Source organism: Pleurodeles waltl, chromosome 11 (assembly GCF_031143425.1).
Source record: "Pleurodeles waltl isolate 20211129_DDA chromosome 11, aPleWal1.hap1.20221129, whole genome shotgun sequence".
Classification (NCBI taxonomy): Eukaryota; Metazoa; Chordata; class Amphibia; order Caudata; family Salamandridae; genus Pleurodeles; species Pleurodeles waltl.
In genome coordinates, this window is record NC_090450.1 from 786017768 (window position 1) to 786040265 (window position 22498).

Genomic DNA, 22498 nt, shown 5'->3' on the forward strand with positions numbered 1-22498 from the left:
CTCTGCCTGAAAACCGCACTAACCTGAAAGAGAGGAACGGCGGAGGGCAGAGTAAACTTTTATAAATCACATACGCCAAGATTCAATTGCCCTAGAAATTTCTACAGCGTTGAGTCTCAATTAGAGGAAATTGCTTTGTCACAATTCTCTCTGTACCTTTGCTTAATGTTGGATATAACATATTAGGGCAGTATTTGTCTGCAATAGTGTAATACTTCTTATTATAGAGGGGTGGGAACCCCAACTTTCCCTTACTAGAGACTGAGCCAGAAGATCAGAATAAAATGATGATATCCAAATGTCTTTAAGTAATAGTGGTGTCGAAAGAATGTAGGCTAGAGGCTGTGCAACTGTCTGCAGGCAATCCAGATTTAAGTTTGTGAAGAGACACAAGAGGTCTTCAATACATGAAAGAGTGACAGAGGCTCAAGTAGTAGCCTGATGGGATGGATGAAAATCCCAGGAAAATATTGACTTTGGGGCAGAGAACTGTTGTTACTGGTGTAAATTTTCAGAATTCTTGATGTAAAAAGTAAGCCCAGTAAGCACAACTAAACTGAGCAACTGGTTTTCAGAAAATATTTATGTTCTTGGAACAGTGGATGCAGGACTTACCTGCAAAGTGATTGTGTGAGCACAAATAATCAGACTTCAATTTTAAAAATAGCCACTTAATGATTTTGAAGCTATTTCTTGCAACAGTTATTATCCCTGTTCAGTAGACTATATTCCATTTCTGCTCCAGATGAGCAACTGGGCATGTATAAGACCATCCATAAAACAGGAGATGAGGTATCACTCACATGATTCCATACTTCACACAAGTTCTTGTACGCATGGGTTCCAGAAATGGAAAAAACCTTTCCAGACTGCCTCCAAAACCGAACACGATACTCCGACCACACTTTAACAGTGAGGTCTACAATAAAGTTCCTTTTTGACAAACATATCTATTCCTCTGCATCTCAGAATTCTTCTCACTTCCATGTGGATGTTTCATATAGTGTTAGATCTGGTATCCATGGTGTGGTTTCCCCTGCCTTTTTGCCTCTGCCTCCTGTCAAGTGCTACCTGTGTAATTAGGACTGATTATTCATGATTGGCATATTTGATTTACTAGTAAGTCCCTCGTATAGTGCACCATATATGCCCAGGGCCTGCAAATTAAATGCTACTAGTGGGCCTGCAGCACTGATTGTGCCACCCACATGCGTAGCCCTGTAAACATGTCTCAGACCTTCCATTGCAGTGTTGGTGCAGTTTTAAACTGCCATGTCGATCTGGCAAGTGCACCTACTTGCCAGTCCCATACCTTCCCTTTTAGTACATATAAGGTACCCCTAAGGTAGGTCCAAGGCAGCCCTATAGGGAGGGTGCAGTGTATTTAAAAGGTAGGACATGTACTGGTATGTTTTACATGTCTTGATAGTGAAATACTGCTAAATGTGTTTTTCACTAATGCAAGGCCTATCGCTCCCATAGGGTAACATGGGGATTGCCTTGAAATATCTTTTAAGTGCAGTTTCCCATTGGGAGCAGATATAGATTTGGAGTCCCTGAACTCACCATTTAAAAATACATCATTGGTTTTTAGATTGTAAGTTTGAAAAGGCCACTTTTAGAAAGTGGGCATTTTTTGCTTAATCATTCTGTGCCTCTGCCTGGCTGCAGAATACACACCTGGGCCAGACTGATAGTTAGGCTGTTTGTGAATTCACTCTGGACAGTAACGCAAAGGGAGCTTAGGTGTGTCCTGCATATCCTGATGGGTCTTCCTGTGCTAGAGTGGAGGGATGAGCTGACACTTTCCCTGAATAGGGCTGTGTCAGTCCTTACACAATACAGTCTCCAACCGCCTTGAGTATGTCTGGGGCTAGGACAGGGAAAGGCAGGGTCTTGTGCACTGCAAAGACTTTCATTTGAAGTTTGCCTACTTCAAAGGCAGAAATGAGTATAAGTATTGGACTGCTGACCCCACAACTTCAGAACACTTCTGGATCAAGAGGAACCTCTGCCAAGGAGAAGAGCTGAAGAGCTGCAAGATGAAGTACTGCCCCTTTGATGTGTGCCCTTTCCTGGGTTGGTCTGCAGTGGCTACCTCTGCTTTGGAGAGGGCAAAGACTGGACTTTGCTATGTATCCTGCTTGTGAAGTTTCTCCAAGGGCTTGGACTTAGCTTGCCTTCTGTTAAGAATTCAAGGACAGCAAAGGCTTCACCTGCCAGTCTCTGAGATCTCCTGCTGAGGACCCCGACTTGCCAAATGGTTCCTGGCCCCTTGGGAGTTAAGGCTGACCTAAAAACAAGAAGAACCAGGCACATTGACTTTGGACAACTCCAGAATCTGTGCCGCTGCCTGACTCCGCCTGCACTGAAGCTGTGGTGGCCGCTGGAGTGTGACGATCGCATTGTGAAGTCCTGCAACATTCCCGAGTCCCGAGTGCCGTGTCGCTGACATCTGTGACACCCAACTCTGCTGCAGCACCTGTGGCCCCGTGGTGTGACTGCGACCCGGAGAGGTCACCTCATTGCGTGTTAACTTGCTGAACTCATCGACCCCCGCCAGGTTGTAAGGAACTTCTGCTTCACTGCCGATGCCGCCTTCACCTCCGATGCCTCCGCAAGAAACCAGCGCCTCACCTCTGTAAGGAACAATACCTCACCTCCTACGTAGCTGTACAGAACAGATGCCGCATTGGCTCCAGCGACTCCTCGCCTGCCCAACTCCATGGAAAGTCTTTGGTTCATCATTTTCAAAGGTACCATAACTGGGGGTCCGTACGACTCTGTGACCGGCACCACACTCCCTCACAAGTGGCGTCGGACTGTGAGGTACGACTCAGTCAATGACGACATGATAGCACCAGTTGGAGCTAATATGTTTCTAAGTGCTTTATTGGTATTTAACCTTTACAAATTCATAGCTTTGCTTGTGTATGTTGGATGTTTGTCATTTTTGTCTTGTTTTACTTAGATAAATATTGGCTATTTTCTGGTGTGGAGTACTTTTGTGGTGTTTTCACTGTGTTACTGTGTGTGTGTGTGTGTGTACAAATACTCTACACATTGCCACCGAGATAAGCCTGATTGCTCGTGCCAAGCTACCAAGAGTGTGAGTAGGGGTTGTCTTAGGTGTGGGAGTCCCCTTACCCTGACTAAAGTGAGGGTCCCTACTTGGACAGGGTGTAAACAGACTGCCAACTAGAGATCCCATTTCTAACATAAAGCTTACCCACATTTAGGTCATCTGCTAAGATGAGGACATGTGGGACACTTGCACTGCCGACAAATAATTAAATCTGTGTAAACGAAATTTGCCGTTGCTAAACTTGTGTTTGTGCATGTGACACTTGACGTGTGTTGTTTAACACTCCAATTCAATGACAGCCTACCTACAAGCATTGTTTAGGTTTGCACGTCCATGCACCAAAAGTTATGAAAAGCACAGAGCCATGTCAGACTTTAAAAAAAAAGTTTGCTTACTCGGCAGCCAGTGTCTGAGGTTGCCATCCCACAGAATAGTTCTGATCAGTTCTTCTTGTTTTGAGCTTCTGAAAGGACCAATAGCTGGCACTAGTATGCAAATTTATGTATACTCATCTTCATTACTTTTTAACATGAGAATTCTGAATCTATTTGCTTCAGTAACTGTAAATAGTTTAGATAACTCTAAAATGCTTCATTTTTTTTTTGTTTATTTGGGGTTTTGGAAAATGAATACAAATCGCCATGCAGTACCTGCCCAGCACTTTGGGAATGGGAACATGAAGCAGTGACAACAATAGTCTTTGATGAATCTTCCAACAAGCTGGTAATTACTCAGTTCTTAGTGGATCCCCATGGGCCAGCTTACAATGGGTCAGATTTTCCTGTTAACTCTAAATGTCAGGAAAATTAGGCCCATTTACTGGCTACTCATAATGAGGGCTTAGGAGAAGGGATAACATTGCCTTTAAACTGTGACACAGCTTTTCCTATGAGCTGGTTTGAGCAGCTAGTTGTCAAGTCAGCGAGCACTAGTATGAAGATGGAAGTGCTCAACTATATATGTTGATGGAAGGTTGGTGAAGCCTTGGAGGGAATCAACAGGATCAGGGAGACAGAAGAGATGGTGCAGACATTTTTATGCATTTGACCGACAGGCACGGGCTAAACAGGGAATCAAGCCTACCTCAGGCTAATGGCAGGCCTGCTTTAGAAGGTGTTTTTTTATGCCCTCTAACATTTGAAGAAATTAGTCTGAGAGTCAGTGGGAAAGTTCTACTTCCAAATTTCTTGTGTTGATCAGGAGTGTGGAAAGTAGATTCTTACTGCCAGTCCCTAATCCAGCAAACGGCAGTGTAGAGCCTTATGAGGAAAATAAAGGAATCTTAGGTTTAGTCACCACATTAGATGGAAACAATGGAGGGACGCAAATAGAAACATGATGAAGCCTGAATGCCTCAAGCCAAATAGAAGACGCATCACATGGTTCTGGATGCTATAGAAGTTATGGAGGGATTTGAGAGAGAGACCATTATTGAAGCAGTTGCAACAAACTGTGTGGGACAGAACCACTGCAAGGATTTCAATAATTTTCTGAGAATGGTGGACCACCTCACATCAGGTGTAGGTGGTGCAAGACTGATTTGATTCTACCATTTATATTCCTGGGGGCTTGAGGAGAGATTGTTGTTGGGGTTCAACCCAACATTAGAGGCTCTTTGTACCAAGTGAGTTGGAGGTCCAAATGCATCTGGCCAGGGGAAAGGAAGCGCATGTGTGTTGACTGGACCCTTGAGCATCATTCAAAGAGCGCCAACATTTCTGAATTCACTAATGAAACTAGGCAATGATCCGTCACTTGCATATGTATGTGTCATCAATCCTTTTAACCAACCAGAACAGTGTGGCAATGTAAATATAGATCCACAAGGGTGACAAAGCCGAGCCTTGAGGAGCCCCATAGACGATGCTGCCTGCTTTGGAGAAGAATTGGTCTACTTTGACCTGGTGGGGTCATTCTGCAAGAATCAGAAAAACTGGTTTCTTGTACGTGATGTGTTAAGTTCATAGTACAAAGGGTCAAAATACTATTTTTTTGCTGATTTCACCAGATTTCTTTATCACTTTAACATAAATATACCACCCATTTCGGTGGTATACTGCCTGCTGGCAAACCTAGTGGTTATCCAACGTTTCGGTCTCCCGTCCATGCTCACTCCCCATTCGCAGCTATGTGGACACAGTATCGCTGGACCAGGTTTGAAAGAGTCCGAGTAACATATGAACACTGGTCACTTGGGTTTTGATCCTCAAATCAACCATGAATACAAGAACAACCTAAGCCACAGCAAAGGTAAGATGAAGACTGCCCATTTACAGTACCAGTGAAAACTAACCACCACTTGCAGGGTCTATCTTCTACTACTCCAGCAGATTAGAACTACTTTGTGATATTTGCAGCCATAGCACACTCCTCGGCCCGTTGAATAGTACGGTCACTCATGCAGAGTTCGTAAAAATAAACAAAAATATAAATAAATAAATATAAGGAGTAAGAAGTGGAACTTCCTCACGAGGAAAAGTCAACATAACAGCGCTTTCCACCTCCTTCAGCCTTGCCTGCCTGCCTGCCGCGTGCAGAGAGGAGGCGATGGTTCCCTCCCGCCTGCCCACCTTCCATGACAGAGATTGATGGCAACGCAGGGTCCTGCTCACACAGTCAGTGAAAGGCTTCGGACCTTCTCCTCGGCGGCAATCTGTCTTCTGGAGACGGCCGCACTGCGCGGAGCAGGTGCGCTGGGCCTAGACCCTCAGACCATTAATCTCTCTAAGAACGGGTCCTGAAAGGGATCCTGGATGGTTGCCAGACGGGAGCCAATAACCCACCGACAGGCTGCGTCACCAGCCAGAACTCCACAGAGAAACAGCTCCTCACCCCCAAAGAACAGTCTTACCGATCTTAGCACCTGGCCTCATCTCCGAACTCACCAGGGACAGAACGTTCCTTTCCCAAAGGAATCCAATCCTCTGAAAATTAAAGGCTTTGAAAAAGAGACTTGTTCTCAATAACCCACTTTTGCCTCCCAGAAAAACAGGCTTAGAGCGGAAAACAGTCTCTAGGGTTAGCCGTGTTTTCGCCATAGAGCTTCACAATCTTTAATTATCACATTCCTCAAAAAAACATATTAAAGAAGGTCAGGCAGAGCTCCCTTGTTTTGTAAATCAGCACCAATGAGAAATAGCATACCTGATGCCATTATAGTCTATATGACAGTGGCGGCTGGTGGAATGTGAAAGTAGTGGAGCGGAAGATCAATGGTTAAATGTCTGGGCGTGGGCAAAGTGAGTGAGGCCGATGTTTTCATGAGCAGGGTTTGGGGGTACTACCCCGAGACATTTAAAAAAAAAAAAATGAATATTTTTGTGCAATGTCCACTTAATCTGCTTTCACCAACTGTTAGCTATTTCTAAGGTGATGTGTTTGTGTACTTTTTCATATAGGATGTTACTCTTATGTGTACTGCATACTTTCAATTGAATAACTTCCGGGTGTTTATAGCAAGCGCGATCAAGAGCTCTGGAGTTTAGGCTGCAGACAGTGTACATTGCTCACAGTGTCAGTGGTTCAGAAAGGTAATTAGATCACATGGACATCCAACCCTTCTCCTCTCAACCCAGCACACAGAGCAGTGGTTGCGCTAGCAGGCAGCATTCTGAATTCTCCCAAATCAAGAAGCATTCAAGGCCGATGTTTCTGAAAAATAGATATTTATCCAGAACCCATGTTCTATTTGGGCAAGTTTTAAAACATGTCTGGGATAAATAGCTACATTTCAGTAACTTTGCTCCGGACATAGTTCCATGTCTAGAAAGCCAGCTGTCTAATTTAATTAGGCAACTTGCTTTGTGTGCAAATAAGGTACACCTGGGATAAATGGCCAATTTTTATTTGTTGCTTCTGATGCTAGCTGAATTTTAAAGTGCTGCCAAGTTCTTAATTTATTGTCTTGTGCTAACGTAGATGTCTTAATCAGAAATTATTAATGAATGTTTACATATTTTTAATAATGACTTATGTAGAAAAATGAATAACGTCAAAAAATAATGTGTACGTTTGAAAAAGTGACCTCGGAGATTGGCCACCAGTGTTCACGAAATGTACTAAATAATGATTAATCCACATTAAATATTGAAAATGTATTAAGATTAATGTAGTAATATGTCATATTAAGGGTTATGAATTATGTTATTGTTTAATTAATTGTAGGCCTTAACTTAGCAAGTGTCTTGGCCTAGTTTTGCCAGGCCTCATGCAGAAGCTGTGTTTCTTAGAGTTTAATGAAAAATGCTGACAGAGTGAACGGTGAAATTCTCATTGTTTTAATAAAATGCTTAGCGGAGGCTTTTTATGGGAACCGACAGACAGGCGATGAGGTCTCTCGTAAAGTAACTAAATGTGTGTGTAAAGTGTGCAACTGGTTCTTTCCCAGGACGCGAACAATGAAGATACTGACTGGAGATGAAGATGCAACAAAACTGATACCTGACGAGCCGGATGATGAGAACATCGTAAAGCAGACCAATCAACAACATGTGAACTATGAAATATTAGAATTCATAGATTTGGTTTATGGACATCATTGGGCAGAGTAATAACGTACGATTAATTGACCAATTGGAAATTGGGGGATGGTTTGGGGAACTTTAATCTAACAACGTGACAGATGAGACTTATTCAGACTTACTGCGATATTTGGGGAGAAGAAGAGATTTGAGATTCTGTCATTGGGCTCATACTCTTTGAGAGCCTGATGTTTTGCTGATCGACTGATGACCTGAGGACAAAGACTGATTCTGCCTGCTGGCCCATACCACACAGAGGTAGATATGGCAATGACTGAATTGCATTCTTATGCCTTTTCCTTCTAAGTACCAACTGCAAGAACTTAATACTTTTCTTTAGGTAGATGTTTTCCAAATTTGTGTTCTAAATTGTTTTGAATGAAGCCCCACATGCTGATGCTAATCGGTGTTAGCTGAGGTTATTCACATGACGACTGACACATTTCAGAGACAATGGTTGACTGACTATTTTGCTGAACTTGATGGATGTCATGGTTTTGCTGAATTGGGTTTTACTAATGTTATGTGCTGATGCCTTAGAATGTCTTTTGATTCAAGCTTTGATTAGATCACATCTTCTGCGACTTGCTGATTAACAAGTGTTATTAGAATTGTTTTGATTAGAGTTGATGATTAAGATTCATGACTTAGTATTGTTAACGAAAGGGAAATAAACTTACTAAACTTATAATCAAGGTGTGGTTATTGATGGCTGAAGTCATGGTATGTGAAAATGACTGACTCCATTGATTTGACTAATGGTTATTGATTATTGTGTGTTGACTACTGATTCTGTGCCAAAACTATGGTAAGAACACCCTATACAAATCAAAAGGTTCATCGACCTATACGCGTCCCCTTGTAAGTTTACTTAGTAAGGACCAACGTGCTAACACTTGCTTGACAGAAAGAGAGAGGAAAAGCGAAAAACAGGAAAAGACTGAAAGAAGATTTTGCAACAGTAAGAAGCAAAGAAAAGGAAGCAAGCAAGGGAAGGATAGATTTACCTTAACACCCTTCTCCTCAGCTTCGTCCAGTTGGTGTAGCATACGGAGTCACTGCACACCAGCAGTCTGCTTCTTTTCCACTGGCTAGTACTGTGCTGTCAATATTCTCTGGCTGGAATGCTCTAAACAGACACACAAGGCACAGAAGAAGGTGTCATGTATCTGTTTAGAGCGTGCAGCAGGTGCTCGGCCTCACACAGCCATGAGTTTAGACTTTGTGATGTCATCTTGTGACGACTTGGGAAAGGGAGACATTTTGAGAGGCAGCTGTAAGTGACTCACATGCGGCCCTGGAAATACGGAGGTAATTCTATACGCGCCCGGGACTGCTTTAGAATGTGACACTATTGCGTCATTACTGGGTGGTCCCAGGTGACCCCCCAAGTATTGCAGACACAACCTGGCAGTATGTCAGCCCTGAGGCTGCTTAACAGTAAATGCTGCACCTATAACTGGCACATGCACATTAGCACATGTGCCTAAACAAAAGTGCCTGACATCCGTCAGGCCAAGGCAGTGCATGCCTTTTCAATGGAAATTTGATGTATATATATATATATATTTTTTTTTACAGATACCATCTGCTACGCTTGATAAGCTGAAGAGGCAGAGCCCCTCTGCCCACTATCAGAAACCGCTGCTGATTATTGAAAATGTTGTCACACTACCTTTGAAACCAATTTCAAGGCAAAAAAACTAACATCAGTGTAAAGAGAAAATAAATCAGAATAAGTGTAAAATTCATGAGATTTATAGATTCCCATCGGCTATGCAACTCCAGAAGTGCTCTTCACAAAGCAAAGTTTTAGATCAAATTGTATATTTGAACTCAAGTGCTAATTCTTCTTAGCAGGTGTGGCCTTTCACCTGCTGTGAGTGGCAGCTCACCCCAACCTCAAAATGTGAAAATTTGAACTGCAATAAGTGAGACTTGATGACTTTTGTCATATTTTCAACCCTTGTCATAGTTCAATAATCTTGGCTTTTTCATCTGGCTTCAGTTATTCAATAGGCCCCGATGCTGGGTTTCCCAACCTCCACAATATTTCAGGACATTGTCACTTCATTATTCTATTCAGAGTGTCAACATCGTGTGGCATGTCTATTTTATTTACTCTTCTAGCAACCTTTGGGCACGAACTACCTTCATGACAAAGGTAAAAAATATCCTGGGGTGTTCCCTAGGAGTGCTCAGATCAACTACACAGTTAGCAACATTATGCCCTAGCTACAAAGTCTATGGAAAGCCATTTAACTAGTCCATCCAGGGCCTCAGCCTATCTTAACTGAGTGCTTAGTAGTTCTTGCCCGACCTATTGGCAACTATTCTTGATAACATATGGAGCTTAAGGAGCTCAAAATGGTGGCATTCACCTACCAATAGCCTCAGAAAAAAGAAAATGCTAGTACAGCCACACAGATAGCAGTGTGCCCCCCTATAGTGCAGCAGGTGCAATGGCACTGAATCTCAGAGTGAGGAGGGGCTTGCTGCTCCCCATTTAGGCTGCTTGTCACCTCGATCTTACCATAAGCCTCAACAGATGGAGCTATCACGTGCTGTCCTAGGACATCTCAATTAATTTCAAAGCTGTCTCTCTCTCTCTCTCTTTCTTTCTCTCTCTCTCTCTATTTCTTTCAGTAAGTGTGGTCTTCAACACTAACAGCCACCGACAAGAACTAAATTGGCTTGTTGGGACTGGAATGGGTACTGCATGATGCACAGCCATGTCCCCTGTTCTACCTGTTTTTTATTTTTATTTTTGGTGACACCACACACTAATCCCATGCGTGCATACTGACTTAGGCCCGGTCATTGACAATGATAGGTTCAGGACCTTGTTCTAAACCAGAATGGCACATCAAGTGCACCTTCTTATGGAGAAGGGACTACCATCCCCGTCATGAGTTTCATTCATGCAGCGGAGTGGCAGCAGCAGAGTGGCAACAACGTACCATAATTGGTGGACTATAGTGATAGTCTTCTACTTCTGCTCCTGATGAACCAGGGATCTTGAAAGAGACATACTATGAGTTGTATGTGTGCCTCTGTGCTAGACGTGATAGTGTGCCATGCCTGAGTGGTACAGGCCTGCAGGTTCCATTTTGGTAACCCACAGCTTGGTCCAGAGTACAAGATGGAGGAGAGATTGTATTCTCCTGACAGCACACTTGTATTGCTGGCATCTCCTAGAAGGGAGGGGGTAGCACCAGACGCTATGGTGAGAAAAGAGGAGACAGACTCATCTTAGTAGCATAAGGACCCTTCCCGACATAAGGGCCTGTAAATGACCTGCACTGCAGATGCAGTTAGGTATATGGCAGGAGTTACAGGGCGAGGCTTGCAATGTCTGTTGTTAGGTAAAGGAGCCCTTCGAAGGGGCACATATTCTTGTCTCCCTTCATGATCTCTGTTAGGAAGCGTTGTAAGTAGGTGGGCTGAGACTGCGTTCATGTCTTTATACTTCTGTGCAGGGTACTCCACCTGTAGACTGTACTGCGGGGGAAGAAATCCTTGCAGATAGAGGCCCAGCCTGGGAGGTGGCCCAGCCAGGACACATGAGGGGAACTAACCCAAACCAGTTCCAAGGAATCAAACCTGTACTTATTCAAGCATATAAACCACCAATGAAGATCCTATGATGCAGACCATAAAATTTTTACAGGGTGGGGATGAGCTAACCTCTTTACTCTGTAAAATATCTGTAACAAATAATTTTCAAGTGTACCTATCTGTATCCTCTAGATAAATGGGATGCACTAAATATCCCCTTCAGGAACCGACATTAATAACTTGCTATCATCCAATATTACCAGGCACAAACATTCAGTAATGTTTTTTTCTTTATGTGTATATAACCATGTATAATACTGTTTTGAAGTGGCCATAGGATGGCGTGTGGCACGTATAATCTATGCTTGATCTCTAATTATAGTACATGGCCAAAACCAACCAAATGATTGTCCAACATCAAAAGTGGAGAACACAGCACCCAGTCTTGTAAACTCCAACTGTTTAAGATCAAACCCCTCCCCAAGCATGCCAAGGGTCCTAGTGCATGCAACAAAAAATGTACTTTAGACTGCTGTTCAGGTAGTAAAATACAACATTGCCAGGGTACAATGGGCCTCTGCCCCAAGCATGTGCCTACCTTAGATTTCACCTCTAGCACAATCCTTGGCAGTGCGAGGATCAGACACTTCAGGATCACTGTGGCATATTTCACCACGAAGTCTGCGATCCCCACCATCCATATCAGGTCAAAGAAATCTAAGCCTTCCAGAGTGGGCCGCAGGAACATGAGGCTGAGATCGACGGCGCCATAAAAAGGGGGGGAAAACAGTTTTCAAAGCAGTTTCCAGGTGATTGCTAAACAGTGTAACACAATTGACGGTGCCTCTCACATTGTCACCTCATCTCACTTTTGACATGCTGGTCCAGTCTCACACAAATATTCCAGCCTTCCACAGTATTTAAAGTTCATAAGCATCTCTACCAATGTAACCCACTTACTAACTATACACTACCCTCCACCAATAAAACCTTCCCCTTTAACTGCAGTCCTCTCTCTCTCTCTCTCTCTCTCTCTCTCTATCTCTCTCTCTCTCTCTCTCTCGACCGCTTAACACACAGATCTACCAAGAGACCAGAGTCCTAACCTACGTACCCTAACCTTGCTAATCCAGCACAAAAACATCGAACATTAAGGCCTCTCACTCTGCTACTGATGTAGTTTTCCCCAGCACATTGCAACCTTTATCCGCCACACATGTCCTTATACTAGCAAGGCACCATGCACCACAGAAGTAGTTAAAGGAGGCATCTCTTTCTTGCACAGTTGGCTGGAATGTGTTTTTGACAATTTTATGTCATTGATCGGATCTACATAGATTAAGAAAAATAGATAAAGTCTCCACAGAAGTTTGTGCAATCTAACATTTCCAGACCTTGATTGGTTCTATGCGGAGAGAAATACCAGACGGCACCTAATTATACATGAACTTGGCTACTGATGAAATACATTTGAAATTAAAAACGAAATAAAAAAATAAAATACTCACAACAAGTAAATCTCACAAGGGTCAAATGATAAACCTAAAAATCAAAAAAAGGAATTGTAACACTACAGAAAGAAAGAAAAATAACAATATCTAAAACAAGACAAAGAAAATAAACCCCAAACATATTTACACAAAAAGGTAGGGATAGCTGCAGTTTTGTGGCCCATTCTCCCTGCTAAACCTCAAAGATACCTCAGGACGCAAATCAGGTTGACTCGGAGCTATTGGGGAATGTATAGTTACAAGGCTATAGGGGGTACAGTGCAATAACTGGCACCAAGAACTACACTCTGAGCAGCCTTGGCACTTAGTATTTGGAACACAGCTCAGTCCTGTCACAGTGCGTTGTGACACACTTTACAATTAGCATAATAATGAACATTAATTAATATTAATCTGTGTACACTAATCAGAGTGAGAGAAAAATACTTATTTTAGCTGTGGGTGTACTGAGTTGGCTGATTTGAATTGACAACTACTTATTTTTGGTCAGCACAATATAATACTTCCACAGGTACAAATGCATTAAACGTTTAACTGTTAACTGCAGTCAAACGTTATAAAATTATCTGAATAGAGTGAACTTCTCCACTTCCCGATGACACACTTTCCCTTAGATTTATCTACCCTCCAAGGTCTTTTCTTCTACTGTGAAAAACACTACGTCCAGTGCTTCATTTGTGCTTGTTGTTTCCGGTGATGAGCAGCGGCACTTATTTTTGCGGGCCGGGGCTTATTCTTCTGCCTCGAGCATCTGCTACGAGCAAAAGGCACATGTGGAAAAGAAGGAAGAAGGGAACAACGAAAAAGCGCCACAAAGGGCGAAAGCAGAAATCTATAGGGGCAGTAGGTGGCTTCATATGGATTGAAGAGGCCCTAGATGGCTTCAGGATTACGCCGCCTCAGTATTCCGTGCTCGCAGATTTAGTTGCAGCAGCCGCGTGTTTAGGAGGAGGGCTGTGAGCACCGGCACGTTTTTATTTACAAATTAAGCACTGACTACTTGTCTACCACTACAGTTCTGCTCGTTGACGACCTCTTCAATTCTAATATTGGTATTCGCTACTAATGCCAGTCTGAGTGGGACAGGATATTTTTTTTCCATTATAGGCGTTTTACTTTTTTCAATTCTGAATATCACCGGACGATCAATTTTCCTTTCTTTCCATTCTAGTTCTAGATCTAATAATAAATCATCCTCATTTTCACCAGCGCGTTTTTAGCACTTTACCCTTTTATCTAAGTCACTTTCTTGTGGCAAAACTATTTTCTTGTACCAATGGTAATGCAGTAACACACACATCAAAAACTCACAGTGTGCAGGGTGTATAGGAGTGTGTGCCTGTGTGTGCGCACACACAGAATACTAAGATGCCTGGTCCCCAGTGAGGACACTTTGTGGGTCTGCACAAGATGGTAGTTTCACTGGAAACTGTACTCATCTACATCCCTGGTGCAAGTGACAACTTGCACATCCTACGATTCTTGGACGCCTGCCAGAACCTGTAGCTACATGGTGGACTGGGCGAAATTATAGTTCCTTACCTGATAAAACAGTTTTTCTCAACCAATCTACAACTATGCTCCTTCGTTTATGTGTTGTACTGAGCATTGCTTAGCAATTATACCAACTTGGCGTGGGTCATTAAGCTGTATTACACAAAGAACCTTGACTAGTATTGACAACCCTGACCTTTATAGGTTTCTCTGAAAAAGACCGGGACTGGCTAACTGAACACCTACTTCCTCTTGATAAAGCTTTTAAAGAAAGCTTGTACTTTGGTTGCCTCTGGGCCAACAAGCTTGCAGTTGTGTGGATTCTAAGAGACTGACAATACTGCTAAGGAGAGACTGTTTACTAGGATCGGAGCTCTGCAGTTGCTGCCCTTAAGGCTAGGATCAACCCAAGATACTGGAAGAAGCCTTGTGCTGCACCCAGATTTACAAAAGAGGGAAACTGACCAAGAGGACAAAAAGCATGGCCCATCTCACAGAAGCCCACACGGAGGTAATAAAATGTATTGAAGACCCTGGAGTCACACTTACATTGCAATCCAAGTGGCCATAATCACTCCCCCCACCAAGAAGTAATAAAAGTGACAGAAGGATGAGGAGTTGCAAATACCCTTCCCAATACTGGAAAGTGGTGAACTTGCACCCAAACTACCCCCCTCAAAAACAATTCCGCCCCTATCGAGAGGGCAGGGACATGTTTCACCTCCAGCCCATGTTTTACGGCTGCATCACATTGGCTGCGACCTATCTTGATTGCGAAACAGTTTTAAGAGCGCCTCTAACCCGTACGGTTCTAAAGATGTAGGTATTGAAGGTCCTGATTGTAACTCGCTAACTCTCATGGTCGATGTAATGGCCACTAGAAAGGCTATTTAAATGTCAAGAGATGCAGAGGGTAGGTATGAATAAGCTCGAAGGGCGAGCACCTCACAAAGGTCAGAACGAGGTTTAGGTCCCATTTGGGCATGAAAAAGGTTTTGGAGGAAACATGTGTTGCAGTCCTTTGAGACAACAAGTCACAACAGGTGAATCAGGGCCAATCAGGCAATCTCAAGAAAGCCAATATAGCTGAAAGATACCTTTTAACTTAACCCAAAGCAAAGTTTTGTTGGACTATTGAAAGAACAAATTACACCTCAGACGTAGGTGCAGAGGGGAATCAACATTTTTGGAATCACATAAAGCCACACATTTGCCCCAATGGAAGAAATATACTGTCTTGGTCAAGGGACACCTCGCTGCGAGAATGACATTGCAGACTTCTGAAAGAAAGTCAGTTGCTGATGCTCAATCTACTTGGAGGAAGGAGAAGCATGTGCAGGTTTGGGTGCAGGACCCTGCTCTTTTGCTGGAGAGTCTCCCAAAATGGCACTCTGCTGCGAGGACTAATGCTCATGCTGAGGACTTCAGGATACCATATTTGCCATGCACAATCTTAAGCCACAAAATGTACTTGGGCCCGGTTGTTCCTGACCTGCTTGAGAGCTCTGGGCAGAAGAGGTGGCATGGGAAGGCATACAAGAGGCCTGAATTCTACTGAAGATGAAATCCATCTCGAAGCGAGAACAGCCTTGAAAACTCCAGGGAGCAGAAGTGGTGATATTGCATGTTCCCGAAAGTGGGGAAGAGATCTAATCAAGGTTCTACCTGGTCGCAGAAAAGACCATGCACGACCTCTGGGTGGAGATGCTATTTGTGAACTGCGAGACACAGACAGGTACGTTCATTCTCCCTGGCATTCAAAGATCCTGCCAGGTGTTGTAGGACCAGGAATATATCCTGACATTCCAGTCATGTCCAGAGATGCAAGGCGTCTTGGCACAGGTTCCACAATCCCACCGACCCTGCTTGGTGGTGGTGTTGTCCGTGAACACTGACCGGACCATTTCATTGTGTGTCATTTATCATAATATGTTGATTTCAGTTTCTACCACCTATCATGTCCTACATTAATCCCCGACTGCTGAATTCCACTATTCCCGCAGAGTTAAGTCCCCAAACGCAATAACTTGGCTATTAACTTGGAATGCACCAGTACGGGTATCCTCAGCACACCAGCGAAAAGTGACAATAACATGCACCATAAAATGGCAGTCTGAAATGTCTGCTGCAGCAGAGATAGTCCAGTATGAGACAGAGAGACTGTATTTGAAAAAGTCCTGGAAGTCTAGCATTTTATTTTGGATGAGATTTTTAGTAAAAACTCAAAATGTACCCGTCACATTGCAAATGCATAGTTCCTCCTTTCACTTTCACACAGGTGGCCATCATACCACAATTCTTTAAAATCACAAGACTGATCATTTTAGTCTCCTCTCTAAGATAGCTGAAGAGAATAGTTCAAAAGGATATCTCTGCGTCATGGCATATAGAATGACATAGTTTGGATGAGGATCAAATGAAATGACATAGTTTGGATGAGGATCAATCCTTAAGAACAATTAATTTTCCACAAGAGGTTTGCATTTGTTAACCTAACGTGGCTGAGCAGCCCTACTGATGGGTTTAATAGGAGGGACTTCCATCTCTTGCTCAATTAAACCCACACAATAGGAAATAAGTGATTTTGATGAGGATTGGTGAGGTAATGTCTGTAAGATCACACAGCAACTGTTTTGAAAATTGAACCAGCAATGGGGAGCACGGAATTAGTGTTTGTACCAGTCATATAACATTAAATACATTTTAGATAAAGGACTGTCAGCTGAAAAAGTGCTGCTGAAGGACAGAGCTTAAAGCTATAGGTCTTCCATTGATTTTTATGATTTATTTTTTCATTTGTTTAATTTATTAATGACAATTAATACAATTTTGAACAAAATAAATTATAATCAGAAGGCACATTTCTTGAAAGTGAAGTGGTTGTAGAAACATATGCTGAAATTTTTTCTTTATTAGGAGTCCTGAAGTACTTCGGGGTGAGAACTGCATCATAAGGGAGATGGCTTCTTGAGAGGGGATGTAATCACTCCTTTTTTAGGAGAAAGATACTCCTCTGGAACATTAACATATCAAAGCAATATATGTAATATCTCTACCAATACAGACCTTTGACGCAAAGGCCTAGAGTTCTCCGATGTCAATCTCTACTACAACATTCTTGGGCAGTAAATTAAAGATGGACTTTAAACTGTTTATATTTTGAAGACGCAGTTCAGTCCTTAGACACTGTACACATCAAATGGTGGAAACAGTCATATTTTCCTTCAAGCCACCATTTTTCTAATCCCTTTCTTGGTTGGTCAGAAGCAGGGACAGCATATTCTGAGGTGGAGAAGTGACCTCCATATAGGCAAATTTTAAGGCTGAGGTGGGAGCTTATCTCGGACATTGTGGACCTTCTGGAGCCTTCAAGCTTACCCAAACGTCCTGATGGCATGCGTAAACATTATTTGCTGAAGCAGACACTTTTGCAACAATGGAAAGCACATGTGATGGCCAGTCTCCTCCTCCTTCCTATGGGGGAGAGAGCAGCCCTGCACTAAAAAAGGCAAGATGTCTGTATGCAGTAAAAATAGCAGAAAAAACTGAGCCAAATGAATTTCTTTAACAAAGAAAAAACTGAAAAGGCTACAATGTTCAATGAAAATGGAAAGGTTTGAAAAATATTATTTAATATATAAATATTTCCATGTAAGGAAAGGGTTAAGGAGAAAGACCCCACTGATCCAAGATCCTGTGTAAATGTGCTCAAAAAGTAAACCATTCAAGTATTGCAGCTATGTGTTATTGGACTGTGAAGCTGCTGACTCCCTTAAACAAATGGCGGTCTTTTTAGCTCTTCAAAGTTGCTGCCTATTGGAGTCTATTCCCTAGCATTTCTTTCTTTAAAAAAAAAGTTATTAGAAAGTGCTGGAATTGCACTGTCTTTTTCGAGTGGGTTTAATTTATAATTCTTTAGTTATATTTTAAAATATATATTTAGTTAATGTTGCAGGCAGATGTTTATGACTTTTAAAAGTTAATTTTCTCTTCATAAAAGTTCTGCAGGATTCAGCAAACGCACTCTGATATTCAATATTTAGCACTATAAATTACGGTTTTGTCAAGTTGAATTGTAGTATGTCCTCTACAATCCTCTCAACTTGGCCCCAGGGGGAATACACCTTTGAAGCAAGAGGACTGGTGCAGTAGACCACAGTACACTCTATCTGTTTCTTGGGTGTGAGACGAAAATGAAAAACCTAGTTGTAATCCTAGTTTTCCTAATGGGTATCCTCTCTGACTTTGTAAAAAGACTAGATGTGTGCTCTTATGTGCAGAATACCATATGTAGGAAGATATATTTAGTATTTACTCAAATAAATGAAGAACATTTGAGGAACGTGTACTTGTAAAGCTAGTTTTACACCTTAGCACCTCAATGAGCTCAACAACATGCTATCTCTGTCTTTATGAAGGTTCCTGGAATCCCACAATGGGAAAATGTTTTTTTTTTTCTTTTCCGTGGAGAAGGGAGTTTAAAGCACTACATAAGAATGAGTAAAAAGGTACATTATTTCAAAACCTTTTCCTCATTGTTCCCTCATTCGCTTTCCATATCAAGGTATTCCCCTACCTAAAAAAGCCACTTACCCCATCACATTCCTTCTCCTCTTTCAGCAATTCTAAGGCTAGATTGCAAAAGTAAATCCACCTATGCTCACTCGTCTGCTGCACCGAGATATTTTCTGATATTCAAAACGACAGCAGTAGTTACAACTGACCACTGAAGGCATTCATCTGCACCACCAGATCCTGCACACAGAAGACCTCTCCTGACAGAAAACCACTCATCTTCGTTCTCCTTCCACATTTAAGGCATTATATGAAGTGGTGCAGCTTTAAAATTCCAGTCCTGACTGTTGGCAAAGTGTCATGTCTCTGTAACTACCCTGTTAACAAATTCAGAAGCCAAAAATAGATAATGCATAAAGTACCAGTTTATTATCACCCGTCTTGCAAAAATTCAACATCAACTTCAACAATGTGAAGGCGATGATAAATTCAAGCACTGCAGCCCCTCCCTCCCCATGTCCCAGAGATGACAGTTTTATCTCTATCTTGACTGTATTCAAATACGATGTACATTTCTCCAATTACCCCTTTTTAATTGAAGCCATTTATTGATACATCCAAGCATAACTCTGTAGGTCACTAAGGCACCCAGTATACAGGAGTCATTTATAGCCAAGACATAGTGAGGATTCTTAGAGTGAGGTCGAGAATATTGCACACTGATACCCTGCCCACTCTTCTTCAGAAATCTACTCACCTATTATACAGACGTTGAGAACTGAAGGTGTACAGCAGGTAAAAGGTGTTCCCAGAAAGGAAAACTGAGATCCAAAACACAACTAAGATGGATCGCTTCTCCTGGAAACAAATAATTAAAAAACATTCTTAAACGCTACAAGTTAGTAAAGTATCGAGCACCACAGAGTGGAGAATATGAGTGTACTTGGAAAGAAGCTCAATTTTTGTCCTTTGAATTTTTGTTATTTTTATTCTCTTATTTTCTTTTTCTTATAACTAGTCCAAATTCTGCTCGTTCATTTTCATTTAATTGCTTCTAATTTCGGGGCTCTCTTTTGTTTCTTCTCATATTTGTTTCTCTTTATTTTCACTTCTATTTTCTTTTGCTTCCATTTTATTGCGTAAACTTTTACTAACTCATTACTTTAGGCGTTTAATTAGAACATCATGTTCTTATGTATAATTGCTATATTATTTGCAAACATTTATCTTCCAGTTATAAATTCCAAGTGCATTTTACATGCACTTAAAAATAGTTGTGTAGTTGTCATGAGGTCGCAAGGCAAACAGTTGGATTAAACTGATTTGACAAACAACCCCTTTATCAATTCATTTTTGATGTAGTTAAAAAACAAATAACTTTCAGAGTCCTTCCACTGAATTAAGACGACATACTGTTTGCACGCCACGTTTTGCTACATCTTCAGTTTAGGAAGATATTGCCTGTGGCTTCAGAAACTACTTATAGAGTTTCGCTCAGAATCTAGTAAGATTGTCTACTTAAGAAGACCCACGTCGTTTGCATGTGCCTCATTTTTTTGATAAATTACACTGATGAAGGGATAAAGTGTGTGCACATGGTGATAGTACATAAAATGCTTCTTTTCCAGCCGGGAAGGGTCACACCAAAGCCCATATTTTTTAAATATTTTTAGTTTTATTGGATCCATGCCTAGCACTCCGATTCATCAAACCTGTCATGGTCAGCGAGTTAGCACACACTGCCCTTCATTGTGAGCACCTGTCAAATAGGACTTTATCAGGTGTGATAAGTACCAGCCAATCACAACATATGGGGAATAACATACAGATTTTGGTGCTTCCTGCACCAAAATCCACATGCGCTGGTAAAAACCGAGCCTTCCCCCCCCTCATAAATATCCCAAAACTTTATTAGTGATATGCAGAAACAGCAGTTACAACACATATTGCAGTTAATTGGCCCGCTCATCATGGGGACCATGGTCTCCGAATAAAACTTTAACACTTCTCGCATAACCTGCAGCAGTGGGCCAGTTATGGTCGGTGGTGGGCTCTCCACGGCACTTACCTTCAAGGACACCTGGTGCTTGAGAGCAGAATTTGCATAGGCAAATGTGCTGACCATCCCAATGCAGACCGCAAGCCCTGTGAAAGAGGACAAGGTATAGAGAATTAACAACATGCTAGTAAGTTCCAATGGACAGGGTAGCGATGTGATTAGCTGCAGATGGGTGGGAAGCTGTTAAAAGGGAAGAAATTCTATTTTAAAAGCTTGCCTGTCCGCAGTTGGCCTATTCACTATCTCCTAGATGCATAGTGTCATTACAAAACATCCATTATGTTAGGTCACCAAATAAATACATGATTATTACAGAACAGGGCTAGTTCAACCTGACTTCAGAGGAGGTGGTCACGTGAGAGACAATACAAATTCAACAGGCCAAGACAAGAAGTGGCAAACAAAGGTGCCAACCTGTGGGTAAATCCAACACCACATGCCTTGGTCCGTGACATTTGGAAGTTCTCTCTCTGGACCATGTGAGCTCACTCTATGCAATCTGGTTCATGCCCTTCTACACCAGATTCAAACCAGTGGCGGCTCCTTCGCTATGGCGGAGGAGCGTTACCCCCCCACCAGCAGCAACCACTGCAAATCCTTTAAAAAGGAAAGGATAATAAACTAAGTTTATTATCCTTTCCTTGTTAAAGTGGCGGGGCATTGGGAATGACGGGGACGAGGGAAGTGCACTGTGCACTCCCCTCAGTGAGCATGTGTGTTTGGCCAGCCATCTCGGATGCGCACTGTGCTCTCTCCAGCCCAGCACTGTGTTGCTGGGCTGGAGAGAGCAGGCTCGGCTCCCAGTGTGCCTGGGAGCGCAGTGGCTGGGCACTCTGAGCCAATCCTAACGCTGCTCTGTACAGCATCAGGATTGGCCGCAGGCTGGGAGCCTGTGCCTGCTGAAGAGTCAGAGGATCGGAGGCACACAGGCATGTTTTTTAAAAATGTATTTATTATTATTGTTAAAATTCCATTCACCACCCCCTGCTTACTGCCCCACCACTTGTAACCCCCTCGAGCCACAACTGGTATGCTGTAGAGTGCATTGTGGTGTTTTGCTGTGTGTTAATATAATGTGTTCTAGTGGTATGTTGTATCACTTTTGTTTTGTTGCGCTGTTCTCTGTTACACAGTCTTATTTTTTGTTGTATTGATACGAGGTAGTCATATGCTAGGCTGTGCATGTTTGTTTGCAGCTGTGGTTTTCTTTTTTTAAATGTTGTGGAGTGCACTATTTCTGGCCTGGGCTGCGATTGTGGTGTGTTGCTAATTTTGCTGATGCAAGGCAAGGGTCGCTCCCTGGAGGGGGGGGGGGGGGATTATTTTAGGCCATTTCTGCCCCCCTGGGGCGTAGATCAGCCTACTTTGATTAGGCTGATCTGCCCAAGGGGGGCAGAAACCACTAGGCACCAGGGATTTTTTTTTTTGTTGTTTTACAGATGGGGAGCGACCCCTTGGACAAGGGTCGCTCCCCTGGAGAGGCAAATTGTATTTAGGCCATTTCTGCCCACTTTGAGGGCAGATCGGCCGATTTTAGGTCAATCTGCCCCCAAGGGGGGCAGAAACCACTAGGCACCAGGGATCTTTTTTTTGCGCCGTCCCGCAAGGGGAGCGACCTTGTAGGCAAGGGTCGCTCCCCGGGGGTGGGGGTGTGGGGGGCAAATTTATTTTAGGCCATTTCTGCCCCCCCTGGGGGCAGATCGGCCTATTGGTATTAGGCCGATCTGCTCCCAGGGGGGGCAGAAACCACTAGGCA

The 22498-nt window shown here is 42.7% G+C and overlaps 1 protein-coding gene across 5 annotated transcripts in view; it reads right to left on the reverse strand.

Annotated features, from left to right (window-relative positions):
* RNFT2 (ring finger protein, transmembrane 2) overlaps positions 1–22498 on the reverse strand; it is a 253869-nt gene that overhangs the window by 97630 nt on the left and 133741 nt on the right. For all 5 annotated transcript variants that reach the window (XM_069214511.1, XM_069214509.1, XM_069214512.1 and 2 more), the window contains 3 exons: positions 20752–20828; positions 19441–19541; positions 11762–11915 (listed from right to left, as the gene is read on the reverse strand). In XM_069214511.1, coding sequence (XP_069070612.1) covers positions 11762–11915; positions 19441–19541; positions 20752–20828 — 332 coding nt within the window. The remainder of the gene's footprint in view (positions 1–11761; positions 11916–19440; positions 19542–20751; positions 20829–22498) is intronic.